Raw genomic sequence first — 17,121 nt, 5'->3', positions numbered from 1 at the left:
ACTAGAGGAGAGTCTTTCCCTATTTTCCTAGAATCTTTATATTAAAGGTATGTATTTATTGAGGACAGATTAGTGGCAATGCCTGGCTTAAAAAGTTTCTACAGACTTCTTCCTAGCTATCTATATACTGTGATAAAGCCCTAAAAAAAAGTTTAACGATACCCATCAATACAAAAAGCATGCTGTTTTGTCAAAATGCACCCTAATTCCAGTGGAAATACTTCACTTTCCATAATATTTAACCATTTCTAATGTTTTAAAACATTATTCTACCCTATATAAATAAATGTATATTATAGTACTTGAAAATCTATCAAATAGGTGTTTTTCACTTTTAACCATCCTCAATTATTTCTACATTAACCACTTTTATTTCACCTCTAAAGGTCTTAATCACATGGAATCAACAAATTCCTCTAAACATTTTCCTTAAGAAAAAAAATGGAAGGAGATGCAATGAAGTAGTGTTTGACAGCCATGGTAATTCTAAAAGGAAAATATGCACAAAAATGTAAAAAATTCTGTATATTAACAGTTTAAACACAGATTTTACCAATAAAGATAAAATTAAATGCTAATGTCAGTGTTTTCACAAAACGATATAGCAATAACCGTAAAAGCATTATGCTACTACAAATAATTTACAGCAACAACTAATAAATTTAACATAAATTCCCTCTAAAATGCAAACCATACATTATCTCAACATGATTTATAGAAGCAGATATATCCAATGACAATCCAAACTGACTTTTTTAAGGTAACACCCAGAAAACTGAAAGTGCTGTTCCTATTTTAATATAACATGTATTTCTCAAAATAAGATTCACTATGAACATTATTTTAGATTATATTTTTACATCCTCTTTAACCAAGTGAAAAATCCAGTAATACACAAATAGGTACTTCCATCAATATATAAACCAGCAATAGGTAAGGAGGTTAGGGAACAAACACAAGTTCAATCAAATCAATACAATACTAACACAAAAACATCCATTTTAACCTCCTAGGAAAAAAATCTGAGCCACAAAACACATTTTCCATTTTGAATCTCACAAACTTCTAGACAGTCTGTGTATTTTGACCTTAAAGTGGTCAAAATATGTAGTATGAGTGAAGCTCATGTTCCACTACCTATGAAGGTCTAACACAACAGAAAAATTGTCATTTTATGCTGCTGACAGTTTTTAACTAAGTCTTTTATATATGTATTTTGTTTAGCACGATAGAATTATACACAGATTATTTTTTAATCAAATGTGGAATTTCTATATACATTAAACCCTCAGCACAATTTCTGCCTTTGAAGTGCTAATATAGTATTTAAAGTTATACAAACAAACATCCAGTAAACAGCATTTTATTTTGACACTCTTTGTTAATACAATAAATATACAAAACTTCCAAACCACTGAAAACATGCAACAGTAGAGGGACAGATAGAGGGCAGTGCCATGGAGAATCGTACCATGACAGTCACCATGATGGCAGCGCCGCATTACTCACTAACAAAATATACAAACATCCCTAGATAAATAAGCCAAGTCCCAAATTACAAATCACTGAGCAATGATATTCCAGTGTTCAAACTTCAGTCTGAAATAAAATAGCCAACTTAGTATTGCAAACTGAAAAATGATGTGGATACTTACAGTGTCAAGACCATTTCATGATTCTGATCCTGGGTAATGTTAACATTAAATATAAACACTAACACATGCGAATCTTTTGCTGAGTGAAAACATGACTATTTCCTAATTACTAAGTGAACAGAAAATATAAGAATTTAAAACCCCTATACTTTAACTGTGAGCACTGCTATCATTTTAATGCACATTTATGTTTTTTAAAAACAATTTTCTCCCATAAGCTTGTATTAACCTAAACAACTGGATTTTATAATGTTTTTCCCATCTACACAAAAAAGGTATTGTTGGTTGTGATTATTCTTCGTTATTTAACAGTCCTACCTTTATGGGTTTCTACAGAATAGAGAAAATCATTCTTATTACTGAAAGAACCTCAATGTTTTTCAAGTCTCTATGCTGTATCTTTCTACTATATAAAAAAAAAAAATGGACTTGAGATGTAAATTAATGATGGACACAAGTGTTCTTGTTGTATTTTGTGGTTAATATTTTGAAAGTTTTTAAAATCCACTTAATACAGCACACTGATGAAACAGATTTTCTGTAAGATTACAGATCCTGAAAAACTTGAACTGGCTTATTTGATTGAGAAAGGAGGTGGAGATTATCGCTAATCAAAAATATTCGTAAACAGCTTTAAATTCATACTATGAATCCTATTTCCATCCAAATAAAAGAAACATATTCCAAGTGTATACTTCAATAAAGTCCCACACAAATCAAATGTAAACACCATCTGAATGGATCCACATTGCCTAGTACCACTACTGACCGCGCAAGGCTTCTTTCCTAAGTAGTGAGAGCTTACCATCCCATCCCCAGCATGAAACTCCAGATTTGGGGAGAAGAATAAAAGTGATTTAACTATTTCTGCCCATCTGATTTGTTTTTAAAAGATCTGTAGTCTCAAATAATATAATCCAATAGACTATCCTTGTTTAAAATCAAGTTGAATAAATCACTACCTATTATTCTATAATCTTAAATTAGCTAACGACTTCCAAAAACAGTACTTTACATATGTCTTTTTAGTCATTTAATCAGTATTAAAAATGATTCGACTTTCAACCCAAATACACTACGAGAATGAACTCCTGTGCTGCATAGCAACAATTGTCATGTGATTATATTCAAAATTAATGCATTCAACTGTCTATTTTCTTGCTTGGTGTAAATGTTTTATTTTTTCTATTGCTGAAAAATTCTAATGTGTTCAGTATGTCTCAAAAATTAAAAAGACTGAGGTGCATTAGGGATTCAAGTATGTGTAAAATGCCAGAGTCTTTTTATTTTTAATGCCACTAGAGACGAGAGGCTAAAAGAAAAATCCCTTAAATACTGTATGTTCTTTTCGAACAAGGAGTTAGGCTAGACTTTAATACCTCTGTTAAAAATTACACACACACCCCCCAAAAGAGCTGCCAAACACAATCTCATTTCAATTAAAAACAGTAGCCACAAGAATATACCAGTTTCCATACAGTAATATTTTACTATGATATACATACTGAAAATTTGAGGGGAAAAAAGATATTACTATCACTACATTCTATCCCATCAATTTGCTATCCTTTCTTTTGGATAATGCACTGCATATTATATTCTTGTATTGCACCCCAATAAATTTTTATTTAAAAGAAACTATTACAGAAAATCATTTCTATGATTCTATAAACACCACCCCAAACCTACAACCATAAGCAGTGCAGAATCCAAAATACTAATTCTTTTAATTTAAGAAATGTGGTGTCCATGCAAGATCAGAGACTGATATCAAAATATCAACTACTCTGAAAAAAGAAAATAAAAAGATAAAATTTACATTATCTACTACAAAATGCACACAGGCTCTTCACTGGTGACTGAAACTGCTAAAAAGCAAGCCAATTAAAAAATCCACAAGTCCCTGATGGCCTATTTCTTTCAATATAAATAAGGAAAAAGGAATGAAGCATCACTTTACTTCTCCAATGTGTAATCCTTGTATCTAAGATTCTTGAAAGAATGACTGCAGCTAGTACTAAATGCATTTCTAATCATAAGTGTCATATTAATTTCAGTGTCTCACCACTGAAATAATGTGCTGAACATTCATCCCCCAAAAAATATGGAGAATATTTATTTAGCATGTAACATTTTTTTTCTGCAAGGGGCACTAAAATATTAAGAAACTTTTAGGTAAATAAAAAGACAAGGAAATATTTCTGGTTTTCGCCCATGCATAAGTAAATGGGAAATATACATGCTGTGTTTACTGTGTGTTCTGAACATAAAAATATTTATAGAGTACAGTAACTGGAGAAAAAAGTACAGTCAAAAGGTAACAGTGTATTGTTGGAAGATCCTCTAAATTTGGTTACCCTTGAAAGCATTCTGAGCTGCACTAGTTGCTGCAGTGGAAGCTGCATTTGCAGCTGCGGTCTGGACAGTTTTGTTGGACATCACACCTGTTGCAAACTCTTGTTGGGCCTTCTCAAAACTAGCACCTGTTGTGCGATATAGTCCATGTACCTACGGAGGCACAAAAAGTGAGAGAAGATAAGCGGTCATGTACACACTCATTTTCAGCAGCTCTTCAAGCTCAGCATTACTCAGAGATACAAGCACTCGAGTCTAGTCATGATTCCTACGGTGGAGAACATCAGCCACCACCCTGGCACGTAATATTGTATTCAAATATTTTCTTAACACAGCTTTGTCCTCTTTATCCCCAATACAGAAGAGATAATTATGCCTATGCCAAACCAAAAGTAATTTAAAGAACTTAATCAAATGCAAAAAGCTATGCCTTTTGCTGTACCTAATTAGTTAATTAAGATATGGAAGCATTACAAGAAAATGGTTAACCTAACAAAAGACATTCTGACTTTAATACATTAATTTACTACCTTGGACAAATCAAAGAAAATAATACCTTATTTATTTCTGTGTTGGCTACAATATATACCACTGGCCATATTATAATCAAATGTATTTTATTATTTAATGTACCAAGCACTATTTATGTCCTTAAAGATACTTCAGGCTTCCACTCTGTATACCACTTAACCTTTTGTGTATGGTCAAGTTTTAAAGGATTTACAAAGAAACACTGCTGTGAACTGTCTGTCCATTCTGATTCATCCCTCAAAACTTGGGATTTATTTTTATGAAGAGGGTACAAAAATCCTCTATTAGCATATGTTTTAAGATGCATAAACTATGAAGTGCATCAATACAGATAACATCAGCCACTCAATTTAATACAAATTTTAGAAGAAACAATAGAGCAAATTAGAACCGATATTTATTTATTATATGCCCACAAACTTGGGGGGAGGGAGGAAGAGACAAAAGTGAACTTGTAATTACACTGCACTGTGATTAGGTTTAAATTAGAAGCCTGACTGGAATGCAATCAAAGCAAGTTTGGAGGATGGGCCAGTGCACGCAAGTCGGTCCTCTTCCCGAGCCTGCATAGCAACTGGTGATTATGGAGCAAATACGGAGCAAAGCAAAGGAGAATGAGTCAAAGACATTCAAGTCAAGCGTGGATACTGGGAAGCTGTTTCAAAAAGATAGAGAACACAGAGGATAGAGGCTGGTTTAGGGAATAAAGGAGATGCTGGGTTAAGTTCTAAACATACATTCCATAAATGTTTACTGAATATCTACTCTAGGCCTGCCACAGCAGGCAGGTGCAGATTTGGTTTGGAGCTCGAGAGAGGAATGGGCTAGAGACATGGCTGTGGAAACCACTGGCGCATAAATGGTAGATGCAACTTTGACATAAATGTTCATGGAGAAAGAGAAGAGAGTCAAGTACTGAAGCCTATTTAAGACACCAATATTTCAGAGGTACCCATAACAACAAGAAATGATTACTAGAGGAATAGGAAAAGCCAAGGACCTTTTCACAGATGTCAAGGGAAAAAAGCATGTTAAGGAATGAAGAGCTGTCAGGGTGAAAGATAAAAATACCCAGACAGTCCTGAGTTCTTCTAATATAGTGGTATAAGCAAATGCCATTGTTTCCATGGATCTCAGTGTAAAAGGGTTAGGGAGAAAAAAAGAAGACTGACAAGCACATAAACTGGCAAAACCTGCAAGTCTTTTCTTCTGGTAAAAATAGCACTATCATAAGTATATAAGTAATTATTTGTATTCCCTTTTCAAAGTCAAGTTTTCTATGGAACATTAAAGATACAGATAAATTATTACTCCAATGTACAAGAAATTTATCTCACAATAAATACATACAGTTAGAATCCAGAACATAAATTGTATTATAGAAATCTAATAAACCTTCTTTACTTACTAGACCAGTCACAGAGAAATGTGATTACAGGTTCACTTTTCTCTCTCTTCCCCTTTTCCCCCAAGTTTATGGGCATATCATAAATAAGGATTTGTCCTAGTTTGCTTTCTTATTTCCTTTTGCAAATTTGTATTGAGTATCTGATGTGACAGATTTACGGGCTTCATAGTGTAATTATTTAAAATAAAATTCATAGCCCTGAAAATCAGAGAGGCAAAATAAAGGTAGGAATAGCACATTTCTCAACAGTCTATATCTTTAAAGACCCAGAGAGCCACCTAGAGGGAAAAGACTACATATGTATTCAGTATACAGTGCTCAAATACAAATCCATTACATCCATGTGAACGGGGCAATTCTTTATTGCAGTGGCCCAGCAAGATGATAGGCTAATTATAAAGATCAACATCTCAAAACGCTTATCATTTGCCCGTGTTTCACAGTGTGATTGATGATTCATATGAAATCAGGAACAAAGTTTTAAGATAAACTACTGCATTTAAAAAAAACCTAAACAACTTAAATACCTGCTATCTCTTCTACTTATAAGAATTACACTAACCTAAATATTTAGTTTCAGGAATACCCAGGAAGAACAGTAGATTTGTTACCTACTGATTCCACTACTCTCCAGCTGGTTGGTTACCACTCAAAACCTCAAGTTCACTTCCCATAAAACACATTTTACCTTATATATATTTTGCCACAATTTTTTTAGATTAATAATGTAATATACCAAAAACACCCACTGAACTGTACACTTTAAATGGGTAAACTGTTTATGTGAATTATATACGAATGAAGCTGTTAAAATTTATAAAGATGATTTAAATGAAAATATTACATGTACAGCATTATAAATACCAGCAGACCTACCAAATTTGAAGATACCTAAGTAAATATAATTCACAACAATTTAGTTATATTGACTAGATTTGGGATGTACTAAGTAACTAAACTAGTACTTATAGAAAAGGATAACAGAATAAAAATTTGGAGCAATCAAAAAAAAGTACACATGGACATGGCCCGCATCTGCAGCGGCAGAGACGCGACCTGCATCTGTGGCGGTGCAAATGCGCCAGCATCCGCAGCTGCAGAGACACAGGGGATCCCAGGACAGAACAGAGAACACAAAAACCAGGAGGGCCCAGCTTAAGAGGCACAAGATTCAACATACTCAGAGGCCAACTCCAGACCAAACCAGAGTGCTACCGGGTTTGACCTACAGGTGACACACCCAGAGGGAATTCTCTACAGGCACAAGAGCCCATAGAGGCCAAACCACATTTAAGTGGTCAACCCTCACACAGTAGAACACCCTGCAGTGGGCAGAGCCAAGTCTCACAACTAGTCAGCCTAGGAGTTAACCCCACCTACTCACAAGCGAAAAGCAATTAAAGATCTTCTTTAACAGGACAATATACACAAGAGTCACCTTTGGAGCACACGCAGAGGAGAAGAACGAAGTAGTGCAAGTCAAATATAAAGGACACGTACTACATAAGATAACCCAGCAAGAACTAAGAACTCTAGGGGATCTACCTCATACATCAAACCAAACACAGAGAGTCAGTCAGAATGGGGAAACAAAGAAACATATCCCAAAGAAAAGCACAGAAGAAACCTCCAGAAATGGAACCAAATGAAACAGAGGTAACCAACCTATCAGAGACAGAGTTCAGAACACTGATGATAAGAATGTTTAAGGAGCTTAGAGACAACATAAAGAAGGATAGAGAAATCATAATGAACAACCAGTTAGAAATAAAGAACACAATTCCTGAAATAAAGAACTCACTTGAAGGAATTAACAGCAGGTTAGATGAAGCAGAGGATCGAATCAGCGACTTAGAAGACAAGTTAGCAGAGATCACCCAAATAGAAAAACAGAAAAAAAAAAAGAATAAAAAACAATGAAGATGGTTTAAGAGATAACATCAAGTGCAACAACATGCGTATCATAGGAATACCAGAAGGTGAAGAGAGGAAGCAAGGGATTGAGAAAATATTTGAAGTAATAATGTCCGAAAACTTCCCTAATCTGATGAAGGAAACCAACATACAAGCCCAGGAAGTGCAGAGAGTTCCAACCAGGATAAACCCAAACAGGTCCACACCAAGACACATTATAGTTAAAATGGCAAAGGTTAAAGACAAAGAGAGAATCCTAAAAGCAGCAAGAGAAAGACAGAGGGTTACATACAAGGGAACTCCCATAAGACTATCAAATGACTTTCCTACAGAAACATTGAAGGCCAGAAGGGAGTGGCAGGAGATACTCAAAGTGATGGAAAACAAAGGCCTACAACCTAGATTGCTTTATCCAGCAAGGCTATCATTTAAAGTTGATGGAGAGATAAAGAGCTTCCCAGAAAAGAATAAGCTAAAGGAATTTATTACCACCAAGCCAGCATTGCAAGAAATACTAAAAGGACTTCTGTAAATAGAAGAAAGATGAAAACAATCTAACTTCAAATTTAAAAATGGCAATAACTATGTACCTATCAATAATCACTTGAAATGTAAACGGATTAAATGCTCCAATCAAGAGGCATAGGGTGGCTGAGTGGATAAGAAAGCAAGACCCTTGTATATGCTGTACACAAGAGACCTCAGATCAAAAGACACACACAGGCTGAAAGTGAAGTGAAGGATTGGAGTAAGATATTTCATGCAAATGGAAATGAGAAAAAAGCTGGAGTTGCAATACTTATATCTGACAAAATAGACTTTAAAATGAAGAACATATTAAAAGACAAAGATGGGCACTATATAATAATAAAGGGATCGATCTGACAAGAGGACATAATCCTAGTAAACATCTATACACCCAACATAGGAGCACCTAAATATATAAAACAGATATTGACTGACATAACGATAGCTATCAACAGTGACACTATCATAGTAGGGGACTTCAACACACCTCTGACAACAAGGAACAGGTCTTCCAGACAGAAAATCAATATGGAAACAACAGCCTTAAATGACACATTGGACCACTTGGATTTAATCGATATTTTCAGAGCATTTCACCCCAAAGCTGCAGAATATACGTTCTTCTGAAGCGCACATGGAACATTTTCCAAGATAGACCATATGTTAGGCCACAAAACAAGTCTTGATAAATTTAAGAAAATTGAAATCATACCAATTGTCTTCTCTGACCACAGTGCTATGAAATTAGAGATGAACTACAGGAAAAAAACTGGAAGACACACCAATTCATGGAGGCTGAATAACATGTTACTAAATAACGAACAGGTCAACCAGGAGATCAAGGAAGAAATCAAAAGATATCTTGAGGCAAACGAAAATGAAAACATGACGACCCAAAATCTATGGGATGCCGCAAAAGCAGTCCTAAGAGGGAAATTCATAGCATTGGAGGCCTACCTAAAGAAACAAGAAACATCACTAATCAACAGTTTATCTTCACACTTAAGGGATCTGGGAAAAAAACAGCAAAATAAGCCCAAAGAGAGTACAAGGAAGGAGATTATAATAAAGATCAGAGTGGAAATAAATGAAATAGAAACCAGAAAAACAATACAGAAGATCAATGAATCCAAGAGTTGGTTCTTAGAGAAGATAAACAAAATTGACAAACCTTTAGCCAGACTCATTAAAAAAAAGAGAGGACCCAAATTAATAAAATCAGAAATGAAAGAGGAGAAGTGACAACAGACACCGCAGAAATACAAAAATTTTAAGAAATTACTATGAGCAACTATATGCCAACAAATGTGACAATCTGGAAGAAATGGACAATTTTCTAGAGGCGTACAACCTTCCAAGGCTAACTCAAGAAGAAACAGAAAACCTGAATAGACAGATTACCACCAGAGAAACTGAATCAGTAATCAACAATCTCCCAACAAACAAAAGCCCTGGACCAGATGGCTTTACAGGTGAATTTTACAAAACGTTCAAAAAAGAATTATCACCTATTCTCCTCAAGCTCTTCCAAAAAATCTAGAAGGAGGGAAGACTCCCAAACACTTTTTACGAAGCTACTATCACCCTGATCCCAAAATCAGACAAAGACACCACAAAAAAAGAAAACTACAGGCCTCTATCTCTAATGAACATAGATGCAAAAATCCTCAACGGAACATTAGCGAACAGAATTCAGCAATACAAAAAGATCATACATCATGATCAAGTGGGATTCATCCCTGGTATGCAAGGGTGGTTCAACATCTACAAATCGATTAATGTGATACACCACATTAACAAAATGAAAAATAAAAATCACATGATCATATCAATAGATGCAGAAAAAGCATTTGATAAAATCCAGCTGCCATTTATGATAAAAACCCTTAAGAAAGTGGGAATAGAGGGATCATATCTCAACATAATAAAGGCCATATATGATAAACCCACAGCTAACATCATACTCAATGGGGAAAAGCTAAAACCATTCCCCTTAAGATCAGGAACAAGGCAAGGTTGCCCACTTTCTCCACTTCTATTCTACATAGTGCTGAAAGTTCTAGCCACAGCAATCAGACAAGAAAAAGAAATAAAAGGCATCCAAATTGGTAAGGAGGAAGTAAAATTGTCATTATATGCAGATGACATGATACTATATATAGAGAACCCTAAAGACTCCACTAAGAAACTATTAGAGCTGATAGATGAATTTAGTAAAGTAGCAGGATACAAAATTAATATTCAGAAATCAGTTGCATTTGTATATACCAATAATAAAACATCAAAAGGAGAAATTAAAAAAACAATCCCATTTACAATTTCTCCAAAGACTATAAAATACCTGGGAATAAATTTAACCAAAGAAGTGAAAGATCTGTACTCAGAAAATTGTAAGACACTGAAGAAAGAAATGAAAGAAGATACAAATAGATGGAAACACATACCATGTTCATGGATAAGAAGAATTAATATAGTTAATTCTTAATTAATTAGAATTAATATAGTTAAAATGTCCATACTACTTACGGCAATATACGTATTCAGTGCAATTCCTATCAAACTACCAACAACGTTTTTCACAGAAATAGAATATATAATCCTAAAATTTATATGGGACCATAAAAAACCCCAGATAGCCTCAGCAATCTTGAGAAATAAGAACAAAGTGGGAGGTATATCAATACCTGACATCAAATTATACTACAAGGTTACAGTAATCAAAACAGCACGGTACTGGCATAAAAACAGACACATAGATCAATGGAACAGAATAGAGAGTCTAGAAATAAATCCATGCCTATATGGCCATTTAATCTATGACAATGGAAGCAAGAATGTACAGTGGGGTAAAGACAGTCTATTCAATAAATGGTGCTGGGAAACCTGGACAGACACATGCAGAAAAAGGAAGCTGGACCACCTCCTTACACCATATACAAAAATAAATTCAAAATGGCTTAAAGACTTAAATGTAAGATCTGAAACCATAAAATTCCTAGAAGAAAACATAGGAAGAAACTTCACAGACATTACCCGGAGTAAGATTTTTACTGATATATCCCCTCGCACAAGGGAAGTAAGAGAAAAAATAAACATGTGGGATTACATCAAACTAAAAAGTTTTTTCACAGCAAAGGAAACCATCAATAAAACAAAAAGGGATCCTACTGAATGGGAAAAGATATTTGCCAATGATATATCTGATAAGGGGTTAATATCACAAATTTATAAAAAACTCACTCAACTCAACTCCAAAAAACCAAACAACCCAATTGAAAAATGGGCAGAGGACATGAAGAGACATTTTTCTAAAAAGGGCATACAGATATATGAAGAAATGCTCAACCTCACTAACCATCAGAGAAATGCAAATAAAAACCACAATGAGATACCACCTCACCCCAGTTACAATGGCTATCATCAATAAATCAACAAACAACAAGTGCTGGCGCGGATGTGGAGAAAAGGGAACGCTTGTGCACTGTTGGTGGGATTGCAGATTGGTGCAGCCACTATGGAAATCAGTATGGAGGTATCTCAAAAATCTGAAAATGGAACCACCTTATGATCTAGCAATTCCACTCCTAGGTATCTATCCGGAGAAATCCAAAACTCTAATTCAAAAATCCTTATGCACTCCTATGTTTATTGCAGCACTATACACAATAGCCAAGACATGGAAACAACCGAAATGCTCATCGGTAGATGACTGGATTAAGAAACTGTGGTACATTTATACAATGGAGTATTACGCAGCCATAAAGAAGAAAGAAATCTTACCATTTGTAACAACATGGATGGACCTAGAGAACATTATGTTAAGTGAAATAAGTCAGACAGAGAAAGACAAATACCATATGATCTCACTTATATGTGGAATCTAAAGAAAAGAATAAGTGAATGAACTAATCAGAAACAGTTTTGGAGACATAGAGGAAAAACTGAGGGTTGCTAGATGGGCGGGGGGGGTGGGGGTAAGGGGGAAGGTGAGGGGATTAGAAAACAGTCAGTAACCACAAGATGGCCACGGGGTTACGAAAATTAATTTTGGGAATGTAATCAATAATGTTGTAAAGATTTTGTAGGGTATCCGATGGACACTTGTCCCATTTGGGAGACCACCTCAGGGATGATGATGTAGATGCCTGATCACTGCAGTGTACACCTGAAGCTGAACAATAATGAATGCCAACTATAATTTTATATACATATATATACACACACATACATATATATATATGTATATAAAATTATAGTTGGCATTCATTATTGTTCAGCTTCAGGTGAACAATACATATATATATGTGTGTGTGTATATATATATATGTATATACTTACAAGAAGCGGAGTACAGCTCAGTACAGGAATAGAGACAGTGGAAATGTAATGGCTGTGTGCGATGTCAGAGGGACAGCGGATGGGGGCAGGGGGTTCACACAGAGTGAGGGATATAAATGATAAACGTCTAAGTATTACTTTGTCTTGTGCACCTGAAACTAATAAAAAAAAAAGTAAACATATTAAGAATACCAACTGAGGACAGAATATACATAAGCTTCTCAGAAGGCCAATTTTTCTAGGGATTCAAAAGTATTACTGTACCTACTCTGTGTCCCCTGGACGCAAATAACAAGCGTGTGGACCAGCATTTTAATAGGCAATGTGAATCATCTGAAATCGATTCCTAATCAGGAAAGATTATAGTATTAGATGATTGAGACAGAGGGATACGGCATGTCTATTTGTGACCATAGAAAATAGGTAGAGTAAAATTATCAGTATTCTGTCCTAGATCCAAAATAAAGCCAAAAAAGGGGGGGGTGAACAATAACAATGCTTTCAAAGAAAATGAAAGTCACTTTCAATCTAAGAAGACTATCACTCGATATATAATAGAATATTGTTACAAAGTATTCACTATTAAACACCAATTTAACTAATAAATGAGACTTACTCTGGATTGTACAAATTCTATACCCTCACACAAAATAAAGAGTATTTGTAGAATAGATATTTTGGTACATAAACAAAATTTTAAGCCCTTAGGGAAACTTGTTTTTAAAAAGTGAAATAACTTTTTCTAAAATTCTTCCAAAATCCAAAAAAAATCACTATTATTATTTTATGAATCTGGACACAGACGCCTATGAACATTTTTTTTTTAATTTCATGGAAAACATAATCATTCAAAACTGGGTCCCAAAAGGAATACAATGTATGTATTACCTATTTATTTCTTCCATACTAAGTTATTCTAGCTCTTATACCAATTAAAATAAGGGGAAAATTTTCTATTACTCTCATATGTAGTTTCTTCAGATTCATTCATTGTTATTTGACCCATTTATAATACTTCCCCTGCAGCCTCAAACTATTCAATTTCTATTCCCTTTTCAAAGTCAAGTTTTCTATGGGACATTAAAGATAATTACTTCTATGTTCAAGAAATTTATCTCACAATGAGTACATGCAGCTTACTGTAGAAAGGTCTTTTTTACAAACAAACAAAATTAGAAATAATCTAAGAGAAAATTTAAGAAACCTGTGAAAAGTTAAGAACTGAACTATGAATAGGTAAAAGAGACAGATATTCTTGCATTTCAATTATTTTAAATTTGGATTATAAGGTGGCACTATGGGGAAAACAAAGTGAAATTACCATAGAGCTCATAGTGGGAACTCTACATACCAATGATTACCTATTCGAATTATGCAAGACTTCAGAATATCAACAAAGTTCTCAAAATTGTAGTCACTGTAATTGAAATAAATATATACCACAAAGCATGTTTGGCTGGGGATGGAGACACAGAATAGCCTAATAAATTGCAACTCCAGAATCAAAATAGTGTGCCCAGGTAACTTTTAGAGGGTATTAGCTGTTTATGAAGAGCCTGACCCCTAGTGGTTATAAACTATGTCTACATACCCCCAAAGAATCAAAACAACAACAAACCCAGTTTTGAGCAAGTGTGGAAAAGAAAAATCAGGTGTGTTTATTGGATTTCAACTTCTATCAAAGTAAGAGAAATCTATGCTATCACAAATATGAAAGCTGGCTCAAATTACATCTTAGCTTATATTATCCCCATTTACTGTACTTCATAAAATCATACAGAAAATCATCTCATATCTAAATTCCTTATTTCACAGATAAAGAATATGAGATTCAGAGAAATTTAGTAACTTGAATAGCACTGACAGTGAACACATATAGAAAAAGGTAACTGGTAACTTCTTTAACTATGAAGTTTTAAAAAAAGTGGGGGGTCACAATTTCCGTATCAATTCTTTTATTTGGGAAGCAGTACTATTTCTTTTGAATGTCTGGCATACACCAACCACAGCTCTAAAACTTTTCCTTCCACGGATTTGATCCTGAAGAACAGTTATGTACCTGGAGGAAAAAACTGCAGGTCAAAGACTTCAGAGTGCTGCACACAGCAGGCAGTTACACAGCAGCTGCAGAATAAACATTTCCTTCACACCCTGCCTCTATTATCACCTGTGCCACATATTCCCCACCACTACCACTGCTGGTTAAAATGACCTCCACAGTTTTTCCTCAATAGATTTTTAAATGGTTGGAAATGTTCAACTGTAGGCCTCCTTCTCAGTCCATATCCACTTTCTAGGCTTCATTTTCATTAAGAAGTCAATACTTCCCAAATCTAGAAATCCAACCTAGAGCCACTTCTTTTGCTTCCAACTTGTATATCCAAAAGCCTACCAACTGTTCATATGTTAATGCCCCACCAATATTTTAAACTCTCCACACCCAAAGCTGAAAACATCTCAATGGCCAAATCTGCTCTTCTTCCTGTACTCTCTTCCTGAATGATCCACCAACTAAAACCCTGGGTGTCATCCCTAAGTATTCCTTTATCACCCATTCCCAAGACCAAGTCGAATCAGTTGCTACCTGCCCATATTCCCTTACTACAGTTACCTAACACTGCCATTTCTTAGTTTAGGCCACCATTTTTACTAACCAGTTTCCTAGCTTGTCTCCCAGTCTTAATTTCTCTAACTACCACATTCCTGTCCCATAAATCTATTCTGGAATAGTCTTTCTAAAGTTCAAATTGGATCAATTCAGCTACTCTCCCTTTAAACCTCTACTGTGGCTCACCACCACTCTTTGGAGGAGAGTCAAACTTCTTAACAAGGTTTCCTAGCTTACAAGACTCTACAGGATATAACTACACTTACGTATTCAGCCTCACCTTTACCTGTCTTCCACCATCAACAGCCCACTTTCCTCCCTGCATGACTCAAGCACCAAGTTTATTTCCCATCCATTCTGAGCACTTTTAATTCCCTCAATATGCCATATTACATCTTGCAACTAGACATGAATGTGGTATCCCTGCTACCGTGTTTCCCTGAAAATAAGACCTAGCCAATCAGCTCTAATGTGTCTTTTGGAACAAAAATTATGTAAGACCCAGTCTTACATTATATTATATAAGACCAGGTGTTATATTATAGTAAAATAAGACCGGGTCTTATATTAATGTTTGCTCCAAAAGACGCATTCGAGCTGATTGTCCGGCTAGGTCTTATTTTCAGGGAAACACGGTATGTGGTACCTACTTATCCTCTCCTTTCCCCCCTTACTCCTTTACTTAGATCACTCTTGTTCATCATGATGTCTCACCCAAGGCAATACAAAAAGATCTCACTACTAAAAAAGATCTCCCCAATTTGGTTAGGTGTCCCTCCTGTGTGCTCCCTATACGTACCCCTATAATAGCTACAAGGTCCCCCGGCTACCCATTGTGGTACCCACCATTCATTCGTTTCTCCTTCCACACCAGAATGTGAGCTCCTTGAGCTCACAGTGCAGTACCTGGCATATAACACATGCTCTTCAATAAGTGTTTAACAAATGAATGGAACGTACAGCATACCACAAAACTCTCTACTGTACTCTAAATTTATTACATTTCTAGTCTTATAAAGCACCCCCAATGATACATCTGGAATAATAAAGCAATTTCCACACAAATGTTGTAATAGTCAAGTTTATTTGGCTAGGCTGTAGTCTCCAGTTACCAATCAACCAGTGATCTAGGTGTTGCTGTGAAGGTGTTCCGTCTATGTGATTAGCATCAATAGTCAGTTCACTTTAAGAAAAGGAGAACATCCTGAATGATTTGGGTAGGCCTAATCCAATTAGTGAAAGACCTTAAGAGCAGAACTGAGGAAGAAGAAATCCCACCTGTGGACTGGAGCTCAACTTCTGCTTGAGTTTCCAACCCTTCCTGACAACCTGCCCTACGGATTTCAGACTGACCTAGCCAGCTCCACAGCCACATAAGCCAATTTCTTTCAAGAAATCTCTTCATTCTATTCTGTTTCTCTGACGGAACCTACTAAAAATAGTACATACCAAACCAGACCCTGAATATAAAATGATAAAGGAGTCAAAAAGCCAAAAAGAAAATTAATTTTAATTAAGGTCTTGTGCTATGCAATTTACATTCATTGTTTCATTTAATCCTCACACCAACTCTATGAAAGTAGTATTCTCATTCCTTCATTCATTCAACATATTTGCATGCCTATCACATGCTAATCACTGCCAGTCACTGTTCTAGATTTGAGGAATACAGCTTGAAAGCACACAGACTAGGTCCTCACTTGCACGGAGCTTAGAGTACAGGGGACAACACTGGACCTGAGTGGTTAGAAAAGCCTGCCTTAGTTCGCACAGCTCTACGTGAG

General features: G+C 35.4%; 1 protein-coding gene across 1 annotated transcript in view; it reads right to left on the bottom strand.

The window, feature by feature from the left end:
- Window positions 1-1,347: 1,347 nt before the first annotated feature.
- SCAMP1 (secretory carrier membrane protein 1) overlaps window positions 1,348-17,121 on the bottom strand; it is an 87,158-nt gene continuing 71,384 nt past the window's right edge. Inside the window, exon 9 of the mRNA XM_033110563.1 lies at window positions 1,348-4,163. Within this exon, the coding sequence (XP_032966454.1) occupies window positions 3,999-4,163 (165 nt within the window). The 3' untranslated portion in view covers window positions 1,348-3,998. The remainder of the gene's footprint in view (window positions 4,164-17,121) is intronic.

Source organism: Rhinolophus ferrumequinum, chromosome 7 (genome assembly GCF_004115265.2).
Source record: "Rhinolophus ferrumequinum isolate MPI-CBG mRhiFer1 chromosome 7, mRhiFer1_v1.p, whole genome shotgun sequence".
In the NCBI taxonomy this organism is placed as follows: Eukaryota; Metazoa; Chordata; class Mammalia; order Chiroptera; family Rhinolophidae; genus Rhinolophus; species Rhinolophus ferrumequinum.
This window is presented reverse-complemented; position numbering and strand designations above follow the sequence as displayed.